General features: G+C 40.4%; 2 protein-coding genes across 2 annotated transcripts; both read right to left on the bottom strand.

The window, feature by feature from the left end:
• Nucleotides 1–102: 102 nt before the first annotated feature.
• Nucleotides 103–6149, bottom strand: LOC101293980 (phospholipase D beta 1-like). Its single transcript, XM_004300695.1, has 12 exons — nt 6014–6149; nt 5424–5566; nt 3850–4653; nt 3555–3665; nt 3077–3271; nt 2663–2896; nt 2474–2542; nt 2236–2383; nt 1237–1385; nt 889–1080; nt 586–783; nt 103–468 (listed from the first exon to the last, which is right to left on the bottom strand). The coding sequence occupies exons 1-12, from the start codon at nt 6147–6149 to the stop codon at nt 103–105; spliced, it is 2745 nt and encodes a 914-aa protein (XP_004300743.1).
• Nucleotides 6150–6929: 780 nt separating this feature from the next.
• Nucleotides 6930–12103, bottom strand: LOC101293688 (phospholipase D beta 1-like). The gene is made up of 10 exons (XM_004300694.1): nt 11168–12103; nt 10776–10886; nt 9978–10172; nt 9240–9542; nt 9081–9149; nt 8826–8976; nt 8302–8450; nt 7875–8051; nt 7563–7760; nt 6930–7274 (listed from the first exon to the last, which is right to left on the bottom strand). Exons 1-10 carry the CDS (start codon nt 12101–12103, stop codon nt 6930–6932), a joined length of 2634 nt encoding a protein of 877 aa, XP_004300742.1.
• Between the last annotated feature and the right edge of the window lie 2556 nt (nt 12104–14659).

Genomic DNA, 14659 nt, shown 5'->3' with positions numbered 1-14659 from the left:
GGCAAGTTGCTTATATCTATATTCTCCTTTTGATCGACGAATGGAAACCCCAGAATGATAAGAGGTCAAATATATTAATAAAGTTAAATGAAGTGAACAAAATCACATGATAGAGCAGGTGGTGACATTTTCTCCCATCCATGGGAATGATAATTCCCACGGCACAACCCTTTTGATCCCTAGACTGTTCCTTATGTCGCCGAGACTCCCCAATATGCCTCCATTGACGTCTGGAAAGTCTTTACACCCCGAAAGAGGCATCACATTTCCGAATTGATCAACTTCTATAGGATATCTCAGGAGGTGACGACCGCTCATGTCTATCACTTCATCAGCTACGTATTGGCTCCAGTTCTGCTCACTCAGATCCCTTACCATTCGGACACAGTCAAGACTCTCTGGCTGGTTGAAACATTCTTCAACAAGTCCTATGTGCTCTTGCCACAGTGACATTCTATATCCATATACCTGCAAGACATTTCAAGCAAATTCAAATTGATTTTGAGAGAAAGTGAATGCTCTAAGCCTCTAAAGGATTATATTGGTTAAAATTCTTCTCAAGGGTATATCATTTGATCGATTTACCTTTCCCCGTGGACGTGAGGGTTTTCTTGCCCAAGTATGATGAGGCTGATATGCTCCCATTGCTATTTCAGTATCTCGGGTACCTTCCATGGATCGCTGATTGATATTTGCAGATCCAATTATGACATATTCATCGTCCACTATCATTCCTTTAGAATGAACATAAATCATAAAGCGCCGGTTCTTCCGAGTGAGTGCCTGGGTTACCAAAACCAGCACAATATTTTTTTTTAGTATATGGGATTCTAGATGAGAGAAAATAAGATATCTACTGGAGACTTGAGATAAGTACGAGGGACTTACTTGAGGAGTGTTTGGTTCTTTTTTGTCTGCTTCATTTATTTTTTTTGCAGTAGAACTTTCTTCACCACTTGGTTTCTCACGATTACCGAGGCAAAAGAAATTCAAATAGTCTTGTGGACAATATCTATTGTGAAGTCCAGCCTCCAGTAGAGCCTTGTAAATCATTCCATACATCATTTGCATTGTTTTATGCTGCAGTAACAAATGAAATAATGAATAACACCAGGTGAACATATGCACCCCAAATAGCTTATATTGTGTTTGATAACAATCAAACTGAATAACAATCAATACAAATAGCTAGAAAATAAAGGGGACATATGTGATTGTTAGTTTGTAACTAGTTACCTGCCAAAGGAGAATTCGTTGTACAGGAACACTTGTAGGATCACCTTCTGGCCACATGGGGATAACAATATACACAGAAAACCTCTCTTCTGCTTTGATTTTATTTACTATCTTCAGAGCAATTTCCATCGGTATCAAATTGTTTACACCTGCAGATAAAGGCATGAGTATTAATGATGTGAGGCGTTCTAAAGAGGACGTCTACACAGTCCTTAAAGTGCGGATGTCCCTCTATTCGTCACCGTACGGCGCCGACGAGGGCGCGTCTCTACCCCAACGGAATTCAGTGGCGTCCTTGAACACTTTCCCTCTCAGACGAGTCCGCCAAATTCCATTTTTCCGACGAGATCACCAAAAACTTCATACAAAATCGATCTCGCCGAAAAAAGTGGAATTTAGCGAACTCACCGAGGAGGGAAAGTGGTCGGGGACACTGCTGGAGTCTGCTAGAGTGGAGGCGTGTCCTCGCCGGTGCCGTACGGTGGCGAACGAAGGGACGTCCGCACTTTAAGGACTGTGCTCCTCTGATCCGGACTGTATTGATGATATCTCTAGAACTATCAAAGCAAGTATAGTTTATAATTACCAGATAAGTGAACATTATTTATATTTACTATATACTAATATGCGTACAGCCATTATATTGTTCATAAACCCCCTATGAAAATGACAATTCTGTCCTTATTTTCATTATGATTACAGTCATGTCATCATTCTCTAAATTATATTTTTGCCCTCTGTTTTTGGCAATGACGATTTTACCCTCACTTACGTCATAATTACAGTCTTGTCATCACTCTCTGAATTACACTTTTACCCCCGTTTTTTAAAAATGATGATTTTACCCTCACGTCATAATTACAATATTGTCATTATCCTCTAAATTACAGTTTTACCTCCTGTTCGGGAATAACGCGAGCGGGGGCAGCAAAGTGCGGGTAAACCACCTAGTGAAACATATAAAACAAAGATTCAATAGTTTCATTGCAGAGTTCTCACCTTTTTTATAGTACTCGTCCCAATTATATGATGATCCAAGAAAGTACTGGTTCTCTATGTAAATAAAATGTTGAGCCGCACGGATTGCTTTCACATAAGCTGCCTGTATACTCATGTCTATCAGCACATTTTTTCCGCAAACCAGGTTCTGTCATAGATACGGTGACAAGTGTATAAAGTACGTGAGATCATTTATCAAAATGCAAACTGCAGAGTTAAAGACCGGCCAACTTCTTACCATTCTTTTAGCATCTTTTTGATCTTCTGGAAATCCTTTCACAGAACTTGAATCAATTGAACGGAAAACCTACAATTGTGTTAAAGTTGATGCTTTTAGTGTACGTTACTTTCCTTACCTTATGCCAGTTGCAATGCATATAAAATCAAGAACAAACATGGGACAATGGCTGAATGACTTCAAACATACCTGAACATCCCAAGCTTCTATATCATCCTCACTCAAGCAAGAAACCTCTGCCATCCCAATAATTTCAGGAATTTTCTCAATCTTGAGTAATGCATCATCATCTCCTCGTCTTCCTGGCTTTGGAGTCTTCCCCCAACGCTGCTCAAAATTGGTGAGGATGTCATAAGCAGCGGGACCTTCAATTTTACTGTGCAAATCATGCCATGGCTCCCTTGGACAATCAACAACGCGTTTCTGTATAAATATAGAAATAAGCCGGTTAAAAGGTGAGAATGAAAACAAGTTTACATGATTATATTTCGTAAGGTTGCCCTGTCTAATTAGACTGCCTAATTAACCAATAAGAGTACACCTCCCAGATAAAGAACAGCACATATATGTACAACAGCATAAGAAAATGAATACAATGGTTACCGAGAAAGTAGGGTTATGATAGTCATCCTTGTGCACTGTCTGTAATGTCCGGCAGATAGGATGCTCTGGAGTATCATAACGTCCCAGATACAAATCAAGACCTCCAACAAATGCAATGATCTTTCTCTTAGAATCACCAGCATCAGCATCCACAATCACAGTTTTCTGATGATGGGTGTAGATTAATCTAGCTTCCTATAAACAGATTAGAACTATTCAGAATATTGTTCACTGCACAATTGTATGAGAACTGTATGCATATCTTGACAAACTGTTTTTGGATCAAAATTCGTCATGAACTTTGGACATTCATTTCATTTACTTCTCTTTTCCCATATACACCACTAACACCAGGTTCATTAATATACTTCCATAATTCAGTTGGGTAAGTAAATAGAAATTTTCAGCATGACTATGATAAATATTAAGAAAAACGAGATCACAAACAAGCAAATGAAGAAAGGATATGCTATCCAACCATGTTTTTCCCCAAGCTTTGGATTGATGATCGAGGGCAAAGTAGAAATTGGACTGAAGAATCCTTAAAGAAACGTCGAGCGTCCTGATCACCGGTATGCATGACCCCTTCCTATGTACACATTACAGAGTCGATGAGTATCTGATGTGCATAGGCATTTTCAAGAACTTCAACATTGAGCTAATAATAAGTTGATCAGTAGATGCATCATTTAACCAAAATTATGATACACGTACTACAGAATATGATCGTATTTGTATACGTACAATCACCTTAGGCCTTAGGCCCGCCTTACCTTTTTGAATCTATTAGAAGTCGGATCATCCCACACAAGAAGCACAACTTTCACTCCTGGTTCCTGTGACTTGGTCTTGAGAAGATCACCTAATGTGGTATCTAAAGAACCATCAATATTCCGAAGCAATCTAACTTTGGGGTACAGTGACCACCCAGCTATGTATATCAAATGGCGGGCATCACGTATTGCATCATATATGTCTTGCCAACAATTTCCATGCTTATACTCAAGACCATTATCAAGCTCAAAATTGGGAAGGCAACGATCAGGAACATGAGCATCTTGATAAAGAGTAACCTTACCGCCTTTCCTAAGAGGAAAGTAAGTACCAGGGACCCCTTGATGATCAGGATCGGAACCTACTCCACGGTTATGAAAGGCCAGATTTTCAATCGAGGTGTACTGCATTGATAAGCTCAACACAGCTCCAGGCGTACAGCTTTTACCACTGGTGGCTTCAAGGATAGGGAAGGCTCCCTCAACTTTGATGTCAGAGAATAATTGTTGAGCTGAGATGCCTACAACACCTATGGTCCTAGAGCCGAAAACATCACTGTGTTTCACAACAAAATTCACTTGTGAAGCATAATGAGCCACAGCAACATCAAAATGCTGCTCCCACACAGGATTCTCGGTATCACTCGTCACAAAGGTCCTCCCAATTACAGCATCTGATATTGAAATCGTAACATATGGAGAGCTGATTATATTTTGGCGTCTCATCCCTGGCAACATGGCAATGGCACAGGCCACATACTTGCGAAAACTCAGCTTGTCAGGAAGGTATTTGGCCTCCTTGACCTGTATGGTTAGGGAGCCATGTAGCAAAACCGGTGTTTCACTCTGAAATGGAATAACTTCTTGACCCTGAGGCTGGTCTGGGCCTCCAAATGACAAGGAGTCATTGTACAAACGATTGGCCATCCCTATAACAATACTTCTCAGCTCACCTCTTGAAAGAATTGTAAGTAACAGAGAGAATTGGACAAATCTGAAATGATGGGTTTGAGCATGAACTAATTGGACACAAGAGAAAAAAACACTCTATTTCTCGTAGTTGACCATGACGAAGAAGAAGGCCAACATCAATCATTTTCAGTGATAAAAATTATGATTTTTTTTTTCTTTTCTAAAGGGCATGCTGTGGACTTGTTTAAAACAATGTAAAATCTGCAAATGATAAGCAACTACGCAAATTAATTAATAATCTTGGTTTGATTGAAGCAGACCAACAGTCGTCATCTATAGTAGGCAAGAGTTTTGTTGTTCGATTTTATTAACGTGGGTGGATTGAGATGGGAAGGAAAAGTCGCAGGTTGGTGGGTTTGTAGGAATAGATTAATTTCAGTTGATGCGACGAGAAGAAGGCAAAGCAATAGGCACGGGTCTTTTTAGAGAAAAATAAATAATTCATTAATTACGGGACAAGTCTAATTACAACACCCGTAAACACAAGAACGGAAAAACTACTAACAACAAAGAGTATAAATCTCTAACTCGATTAAGCGAGAAAAAATGAGAAGAAACCAACCGCTCGCTAATCTAGCAGGAAGGTTCTTGGCCTCATTGACACATATAACTAGGTACCCATGTAGCAAAAGCTTCAATGCGCCACTCTCAAATGGCACAACTTGTTGCCCCTGCGCATGGCCTGAGCCTCCAAATGACAGCGATTCCTTATAACCCAGATTGGCCACCAAAGAATACCTCTCACCTCTTCAAAGAAGTTGAACTAAGAACCAAACTCTAGATACCAGACTATTAACTGTTAGACAGCCTCAATATGATTCTCCTGTTTTAAAGTATTCATAGGCTGTTTTGATTCAGTGCTATAAATGCATATCAATTCATATCTGCAGTACCTGTAGATTCAATATTAGCTTAATGGTAGCATGTAAACAGGAGTAGATCTTCTATATATGTGTATACTTGCAAACAAATCTCAATGAAATTCAATTTCAACACTAACCCGAAATCCAATAAAGGCCCAAACTTTCAGGGTATGTGCAAAAACCCAGTTCACATAGACCCCAAAATTTCCTGTTGCTCAACACTGAAGCAAGTAAAGCTGTCAAATCACTCAAATGGGTGGTACATAGATATGGTGGAGTTCTGGAAAACCAGAGAGAGTTGGCCAAAACTGAAATGCTAGGCAACAAACATGTAATGGGTGTTGAAAATGCAAAAGATGCTAAACTTGAGACCATTAATATAATGAAAGGAATCCAAAGAACAACACTTGAGCTGTCAGAGTGGACTAGCAATGGAACACGAAGACGAAGACCCAGAAGCAGCATTGTTAAATTAACAGACACAAAACAAGTGGGAGTAGTTGAAATGCAAAGTATGCAAGAAGGAGGTACAACTAGGCAAGTTGTTTATATCTATAATCTCCTATTGATCGACGAATGGAAACCCCAGAATGAACCAAGTCTTCTGTTCCTAATGAGCAAGAGGAAGACGAAGACCTGAGCGCGTGGTTATCAGTATAATGGGTTAGGCGGGACGAAACATAAACAAACTGGGCTTTTAATGGGTTAGGCGGGAGCCCGTGTGTCTAGGCGGTCTGGGCTTTAGTTGCCTACGCGAGCTGGGGGGTCCCACCTTAAAGAAAAAGTTCGACCCTCCTTGCGTGTCTCTTTTTTCAGTTCTTGACCATGATGGCCTCCATGCTAGCTCTTCCTCGGCGACCTGGCCTTAGCCGGTGGCTCCTTGGCCGTCGGAACCCATCTCTGGCCAAGCTTTTGGTGCCAAGAAACATACTCGATCTGCTTGGTCTCTGTTTGCAAAGAACAGTTCTAAGTTCTAACTTCTCCTTTGTCCAATTTCACTTCTCTGGCTCAACATGAACAAACTCAATGCAATGATCATTACATAACTTTTTACTCGTTCAAAAAAGTAAACAACTTCATATGGGGTCTATAGGGTTTGGGTCTCAAAATACAATTTGAAGGAGGTAAGTTGAAATGTTCTATTCGACCAAAACAATGAAGAAAGAAGTTATCATATAAGCTTTTCAAAATAGAAAGCATCAATTCTGCCAATGACAATTCCAATGCCTCAATTGGTCAATTGGATCAGGTGGTGATGATGGCGCCTCGAAGTGATATTGACCTCCCGCTACTACTGATACTCAGACTCTTCAGTTTCAGGTCGCCGAGACTCCCCAATATTTTGCCACCGATGTCCGGAAATGTGTCACACTTCGGAAGAGACCCCACCGTGCCGGTTGGACCAACTTCAACCGGATACTTGAGGAGGTGACCCTTCATTTCTGTGACTTCCTCGGCCGCATATTGACTCCAGTTCTGGTCACCCAAGGACCTTACCCTTTGAACACATTCAAGACTCTCTGGCCGATCGAAACATTCTTCAACAAGTCCCAAATGCTCTGCCCACAGTGACATTCTGTATCCATATATCTGCAACCATACAATGATACACGTTATAGCCAATTTCTACATTACTTTGCATTCAAAATGACATTGCTAGCTGCTGTTGAACGCCATCTAGGATTAATTTCCCATCTAAATGCTCAGACAACCTAATATTAACCGGTTAAAGTTCTTCACGAATTGTATATTAGTCTCCAATTTTCTCTCAGCCTTTTTTCCTAATAGTATCAGGAATACTTTGCCTACCAAACAAAGTGCACTTGCAACCTCTAGCAATGTACATAGAGAAATAAAGTTTCGACTTGCTAGGCTTACCTTTCCGCGTGGACTTGAGAGTTTTCTAGACCACGTATGATGAGGCTGATAAGCGCCTATTGCTATTTCAGTATCTCGGAGACCTTCCATGGATCGCTGGTTGATATTTGCAGATCCCACTATAACATATTCATCATCCACTATCATTCCTTTAGAATGGACATATATCATGAATCGCCTACTATTCTGAGTGAGTACCTAGCAGGTTACGAAAGAAATTAACCATTTAAGTATGAAAGAAAACACAGCTTCTGGGCAACAGAGACCAACAAAATAAGCTAATAAGCTCAAGAGAAATGTAAGGGAACATACTTCAGGAGTGATTGCTGCACTTGAATTATTTGAAGCAGAAGTGTCTTCTCCACCTGGTTTCTCACGATTTCCGAGGCAAAAGAAATTCAAATAGTCTTGTGGGCAGTACTTATTTTCAAGTCCAACCTCCTTTAGAGCCTTGTAAATCATTTCATACATCATTTGCATTGTTTTATGCTGCAGTAACAAAAGAATTTGGATTTATTTAAGATAAGTTGAAATAGATTTGAATCTCACATATGCTTCAGAAGGACAAATTATAGAGAAATATAGATCCAAAAGGAAAGGTCCACCCTTATTCACAGTCTTACACTCTTACTGAGTCCAAAAGCTTTATACGACATAATGCACAGTTGCACACCAATGATTCTCAAAGCCAGAACAATTGCTTTAGATCCTATAATTACATATTTCAATAGTAGATTACCTGCCATAAAAGAATCCTTTGAAGAGGCATACTTTTGGGATCACCTTCCGGCCACATGGGGATGACAATATATGCAGAAAACCTCTCATTTGCTTTGATTTTGTTTACTATTTTCAGAGCGATTTCCATCGGTATCAAATTGTTTGCACCTGGATAAAGGGATGCATTACAGTTTCATCACTGGCATCTCAAAGACAACAAAAGCAAGCATATACAGACTGATTTGTATTTTTGTTACAGAAGTGAAATCACAAATCAAGACATCAACCAAAGCGAAGGAACCAACAACTGTAAGTCTGTAAGCAACTTCTCATTATAAAAGATAATCGATCAGGTCAATATTACATTATCGACGCTACAAGAAACACATAGCATTAGTATAAATTTAATTTTATTTCCAGTGTTTTCCATGTTGGTTCTGTTCTATACTAGTGGGAAACAAGAAAGGGAACAAATATTGCATGCTTAGAGAACCGCCTCTACCTCTTTTCCCAAATAGCAACTGCAAAGGTTATAGTTCTCACCTGTATCACTAATGTCTGACTTCCAATTATATGATGATCCAAGAAAGTACTGGTTCTCTATGTAAATAAAATGTTGAGCCGCACGGATTGCTTTTACATATGCTGCATGTATACTCATGTCTATCAGCACATTTTTCCCACAAACAAGGTTCTGTTACAGTAGACAAAGGTGTGATGATCCATCAGTACTACAAAGTATGTGAGTAATCATATCAATGTACAACAAATTAAGTATGAAACCAAAGTTTCTCTTACCATACTAGCAGCGTCTTTGGGATCTTCGGGAAATCCTTTCACTGAATGGGAATCAATTGAACGGAATACCTACAATAGTTTGTGAAATTTTTTGAACACTTAACCATGCATTACAATCAAGAAAAACTTGGGACTATAGCCGAGAGACATCCAACTTACCTGAATATCCCATGCTTCTTTATCATCCTTGCTCACGAGAGGAACCTCTTTCCTCCCATAAATTTCAGGAATTTTCTCAATATTGAGTAATGCATCATTATCATCTCCTCGTCTTTCTAATTTATGACGCCCTCGTAATTTCATTTTTTCAAGCCCTCGTTCCTTCAGTTTATGAAGACCATGTGGTTTTGAAGCCATCCCCCAACGCTGCTCAAAGTTGATGAGGATATCATATGCAGCTGGACCATCAATTTTACTGTGCAAATCATGCCATGGTTGCCTTGGACAACCAAAAACAGGCTCCTGTTTGTGTTTAGAAAACAATTAGGTGAGAAGGAAAACATCAAAGTCACCATTATATAGAAATTACATATACATATTTTTTGTGTTTCGATATTATTTTGTGCCCCAGATAACAAAATTTTCTGGCTGCGCCACTGACTATAGGCTTCCTATCAACTCTGTTTTTGTGCATATTTTCTAGCGTTGGATGTGCCCAGCATTGAGCAGCAAATAAATTTTAGTACAACACACTAGCATTAAGAATCATCTACACTAAGGTTCTAGTGTAATTCCAATCATAACACTTTCTGGAAATTACTTGGTTCAGTAATACATGAGACTAATCTAATCCGACTGCATAACCAAGAAGAGTACACTTCTCAGATAAAGAACAGCATTATGCGCTACAAGTCTACAAGATATATAGTAGAAAGTAGAAACTAATGCAATGGTTACCGAGAAAGTGGGGTTATGATTGTCATCCTTGTGCACTGTATGTAAGGTCCTAAATATAGAATGCTCCGGAGTATCATAACGTCCCGGACACAAGTCAAGACCTCCAACAAATGCAATGATCTTTCTTTTAGACTGACCAGCATCAGTGTCCACAATTACAGTTTTCTGATGATGGGTATAGACTATTGCAGCTTCCTGTAAACAAATTAGAAATGTGAGAGGTGTCAAAAAGAGTAGTATTTAGGATATAATTCATTGTCTGCGTATCTTAACAAATTGTTTTCGGATCATTTATCGTCATGTACTTTGAAATTCTATATTTCATTTCAGTTCCATCTTTTCTTTCCAGGTTCATTAGAACTTTAATAATGTAGTTGGCTAAGTCAACAGAAATTGTCAGCATGACTAGTTAAAATTTAGGATAAAATATTGTATAGTCTTGTGGTTTGAAGTCGACATTTGTTCAGTTTTTATGGTTTCATTTTAATCTGAATGTTCCTTAAAGTCACGATTTTCCTTCTAAATAGTCATTTCGTCAATTTTCTCAGTTAGACTGCTGACATGACCGTTAAATACATTGCAATTTTTAACAGCCACGTCAGTATTTTAACGGAGAAAATTAACGGAATGACCATCTGGAAGGAAAATCATGACTTTTAAGACCATTCTGATTAAAATGAAACCTTGGACTGAACATATTTCAACTTTAAACCACATGGACTAAACAAATTTCAATTCTAAAATTTAGGTTAAACATGATAACAAACATGCAACTGAAGCAAGGAGATGCTATCCAACCATCTTTTTCCCCCAGGTTTGGACTGATGATCGAGGGCAGAGTAGAAATTGGACGGAAGAGTCCTTGAAGAAACGCCTAGCGTCCTCATCATTGGTATGCATGAGCCCTTCCTACATAAACATTACAGAGTCAATAGTAAGTATCACCGATTGAGCAGATATGATTACTGGTATGAAAGATAAATGTTCTAAGGAAAATTTATGGAAAAAAATTATTACAGCAAAAGTATGAAGTATAAGAAAGTACAACAACTCATTAAAGATGTGCAAATCAAAAATGTTGGACCTTAAGACAGACCCTGAGACAGTAATATATCAGATTGCATTGAGCCAATAACAAGTTCTACAGAACATGAACATATTAGTATATGTCTAATCACCTTAGGCCTTACCCTCTTAGATCCCCTGAGAGAAGTTGGATCGTCCCAAATAAGAAGCATAACTTTAACACCTTCATCTGACTTGGTCTTCAGAAGATCACCTAACGTGCTATCTGATGAACCATTATTATTCCGAAGTAATCTGACTTTGGGGTGCAGTGACCACCCAGCTATGTATATCAAATGGCGGGCATGACTTATTGCATCAAACATGTCTTGCCAACAACTTCCATGCTCGTACTTCAGACCACCATCAAGCTTGAAATCGGGAAGACAACCATCAGAAACATGAGCATCTTGATAAAGAGTGACTTTACCACCTTTCTTAAGAGGAAAGTAAGTACCAGGGACACCTTGATGATCAGGATCTAAACCTACTCCACGATTATAAAAGGCCATTTTTTCAATTGAGGTATACTGAATTGACAAGGACAAGCTCAACGCAATTCCAGGCATACAGCTCTTACCACTGGCGATGTCAAGGATAGGGAAGGTTCCCTCAACTTTGTTGCCAGAGTATATTTGCTGAGCTGAGATGCCTACAAAACCTATGATCTTAGAGCCGAAAACATCACTATGTTTCACAACAAAATTCACTTGTGAGGCATAATGAGCAACGGGAACATCAAAATGTTGCTCCCACACAGGGTTCTCGGTGTTGCTCATCACAAAGGTTCTCCCAATTACAGCATTTGATAGAGAAATTGTAACATATGGAGAACTGATTATGTTTTTGCGTCTTGTCCCTGGCAACTTGGCAATGGCATGACCTACACGCTTGCGAAAACTCTCCATATCAGGAAGGTTTTTGGCCTCCTTGATCCATATAACCAGGGAGCCATGCAGCAAAAGCTTCAGGGTTCCACTCTCAAATGGGGTAACTTCTTGACCCTGAGGATGGTCTGGGCCTCCAAATGACAAGGATTCCTTGTATATAGAATTGGCCATCTAAGAATATTGAACAGTTACCCAAAATCCAATTCAAGTTTGTAACTTTGGGTTTGAAAAAGAAGATATTTGGCTGGAATACTTTCATTCATTCAATCACCAAGGATATATACAGGAACGTATTACAAGTGAACCAACTATACGAGGAAACTATCCCTATATTAAAGAGGAACACAAAAGGCAGATTATATCTAAGGATATAATTCTGATACAATCCTAAATACACATGATACACATAACTTCTTTCCTAACACTCCCCCTCAAGTTGGAGAGTGGATATCTCTAACTCCCAACTTGCGAACCATAGGTGTGAAAAGGTCCTTTCCCAAGGCTTTAGTGAAAACGTCCGCCAACTGATTAGCTGAACCTACAAACTTTGTAACAACGGATCCATCTTGAATCTTATCTCTGATATAATGACAGTCCATCTCAATATGACGAGTTCTCTCATGAAAAACAGGATTTGCTGCTATGTGCAGTGCTGCTCTATTATCACAATATAGGAGGGCAGGTCCTTGGTGAAATACTCCTAGATCTCGGAGTAGATATCGAAGCCATGTAAGCTCACAACAAGCACCGGTCATGGCCCGATATTCTGCTTCAGCAGAAGAGAGTGAAACTGTCTTCTGCCTTTTCGATTTCCATGAAATCAATGAAGGACCAAGGAAAACACAATAACCTGTGGTGGATCTCCGAGTGATTGGACAACCTGCCCAATCTGAATCACAGAAAGAACGCAATCTAAGATCACTATTAGAGGAGAAGAATAAACCTTGACCAGGCGCATTCTTAATGTATCAAACAACTCGCAAGGCTGCTTCCATATGAATTTTCCGAGGTTGATGCATGAATCTGCTAAGCACATGTACTGAATAAGTGATATCCGGTCTAGAAACAGTGAGATATATTAATCTCCCAATAAGCCTTCTATAACGAGCCGGATCTTTTAACAACTCACTTTTATCAGATAATTTCAACCCTTTCTCCATGGGAGTATCAACAGGGGCTGCACCAAGCAACCCTGCATCTTTGACAATTTCCAAGGCATATTTACGTTGGGAAATAAAAATCCCATTCTTAGAAGTAGACACCTCTATGCCAAGGAAAAACTTCAAATCTCCCAAATCTTTAATGCGAAAATGAGAATGAAGGAAATTCTTGAGCGCAGCAATACTCAATTGATCATTTCCAGTAATTAAAATATCATCAACGTAAATCAAGAGAGCTGTAAAGGACTTGCCTTGTTTCTTGGTGAACAAAGAATAATCCGCTCTGGATTGCACATAACCAGCAGACCTTATAGCCTCAGAGAATTTAGCAAACCACTGCCGAGATGCTTGCTTCAGCCCATATAATGACTTATGAAGTCGACATACCAAGTGTGCCTCCCCCTGTCTCCGGAGCCCCGGTGGAGGAGACATATATATTTCTTCATCAAGATCGCCATGTAAAAAGGCGTTATTGACATCTAGCTGGTGAAGAGACCAGCCACGAGCTGCTGCCAAAGCAAGTAAACACCGAACATATATTATTTTGGCTGTCGGAGAAAAAGTGTCCTGATAATCAATACCAGCCATTTGGGTGAATCCTTTGGCGACTAATCGAGCCTTGTACCGTTCAATGGAACCATCAGAACGATGTTTGATTTTATAAACCCAGCGGCAATCAATGGGTGTTTTCCCGGCCGGAAGAGTAGTCAGGGTCCATGTACCATTGTCTTCGAGGGCTTGTAACTCGGACCGCATTGCCTCCTGCCACTCAGGATGGGCAGCGGCTTCGGAATAAGAGTTGGGCTCGACTGATTGACTTATCTGACCAATAAAAGATCTATGCGCAGGTGTATATCGATGATAGGAAACGTAATTTGACAATGGATAGCGAGTACCTTTCATCGGACCAGGCAGCAAAGGAGACGACTGATTTGTGGAAGGCAACGTGATTTGGGAGCAAACATAATCCCGAAGTTTCGGTGGCGGAGCTGTGGCGCGGCTGGAGCGACGGAGTGGAGCCTCGAGTGGTGGTGGATGCGGCGGAGCGTCTGGTTGACTAGGAGTAGGACAGAGAGGAGGGATGGTGTGCGGCGGATCGGGACTGTCACCGGCGAAGGTTGGCTGGAGATCGGGCTCGTCCAGAGACATCAACACCGATGATTCTAACTGGAGATTGGGGTCGGAACGCTCTGGTGGGGCTGCGGTTTGGGGACGGCGGACATAGGTTCGAAGAGGGATGGGTGATACAGGCGGCGCTAGGTCTGAATTTGGGATTTGAGAGGAGGGGTTGGGATCAAGTGCGACAGAGCGAGATTGATCTAAAAGTGATGGTTGGTCGGTGGGGTTCGAAGAGCTGGGTGGAGGCTGCGCCGGCGAGACAGTGGAAGAGGGTGCCGAGGGTGTGGAATTAGACTGATGGAGAACAGGACGAAGGGAATTAGAAGGAGAACTTTGACTGGGCTGAACCGGATTTTGATACATGTCAGTTGGGCCAGTGACTTGGGCCAAAGGAAGAGGATGGACAGACTCATACTTATTTGGACTAGACTCGAGATGAGTGTGAATA

The sequence above is a fragment of the Fragaria vesca genome, linkage group LG5 (assembly GCF_000184155.1).
Source record: "Fragaria vesca subsp. vesca linkage group LG5, FraVesHawaii_1.0, whole genome shotgun sequence".
Taxonomy (NCBI): domain Eukaryota; kingdom Viridiplantae; phylum Streptophyta; class Magnoliopsida; order Rosales; family Rosaceae; genus Fragaria; species Fragaria vesca.
The sequence above is the reverse complement of the archived record's forward strand: the minus strand, read 5'-3'. Positions and strand labels throughout refer to the sequence as shown.

Coding starts and splice junctions, on each gene's coding strand:
- LOC101293980 (XM_004300695.1), bottom strand. CDS start 6,149: ATGCTGCTTCTGGGTCTTCGTCTTCGTGTTCCATTGCTAGTCCACTCT. Junction 4,654..5,423: donor ATGGGTACCTAGTTATATGT/GTCAATGAGGCC, acceptor CTAACCATACAG/GTCAAGGAGGCCAAATACCT. Junction 2,897..3,076: donor ATCATAACCCTACTTTCTCG/GTAACCATTGTA, acceptor ATATTTATACAG/AAACGCGTTGTTGATTGTCC.
- LOC101293688 (XM_004300694.1), bottom strand. CDS start 12,103: ATGGCCAATTCTATATACAAGGAATCCTTGTCATTTGGAGGCCCAGAC. Junction 10,887..11,167: donor CTCTCAGGGGATCTAAGAGG/GTAAGGCCTAAG, acceptor ATGTTTATGTAG/GAAGGGCTCATGCATACCAA. Junction 7,275..7,562: donor TCTCAAGTCCACGCGGAAAG/GTAAGCCTAGCA, acceptor GTATGGTTGCAG/ATATATGGATACAGAATGTC.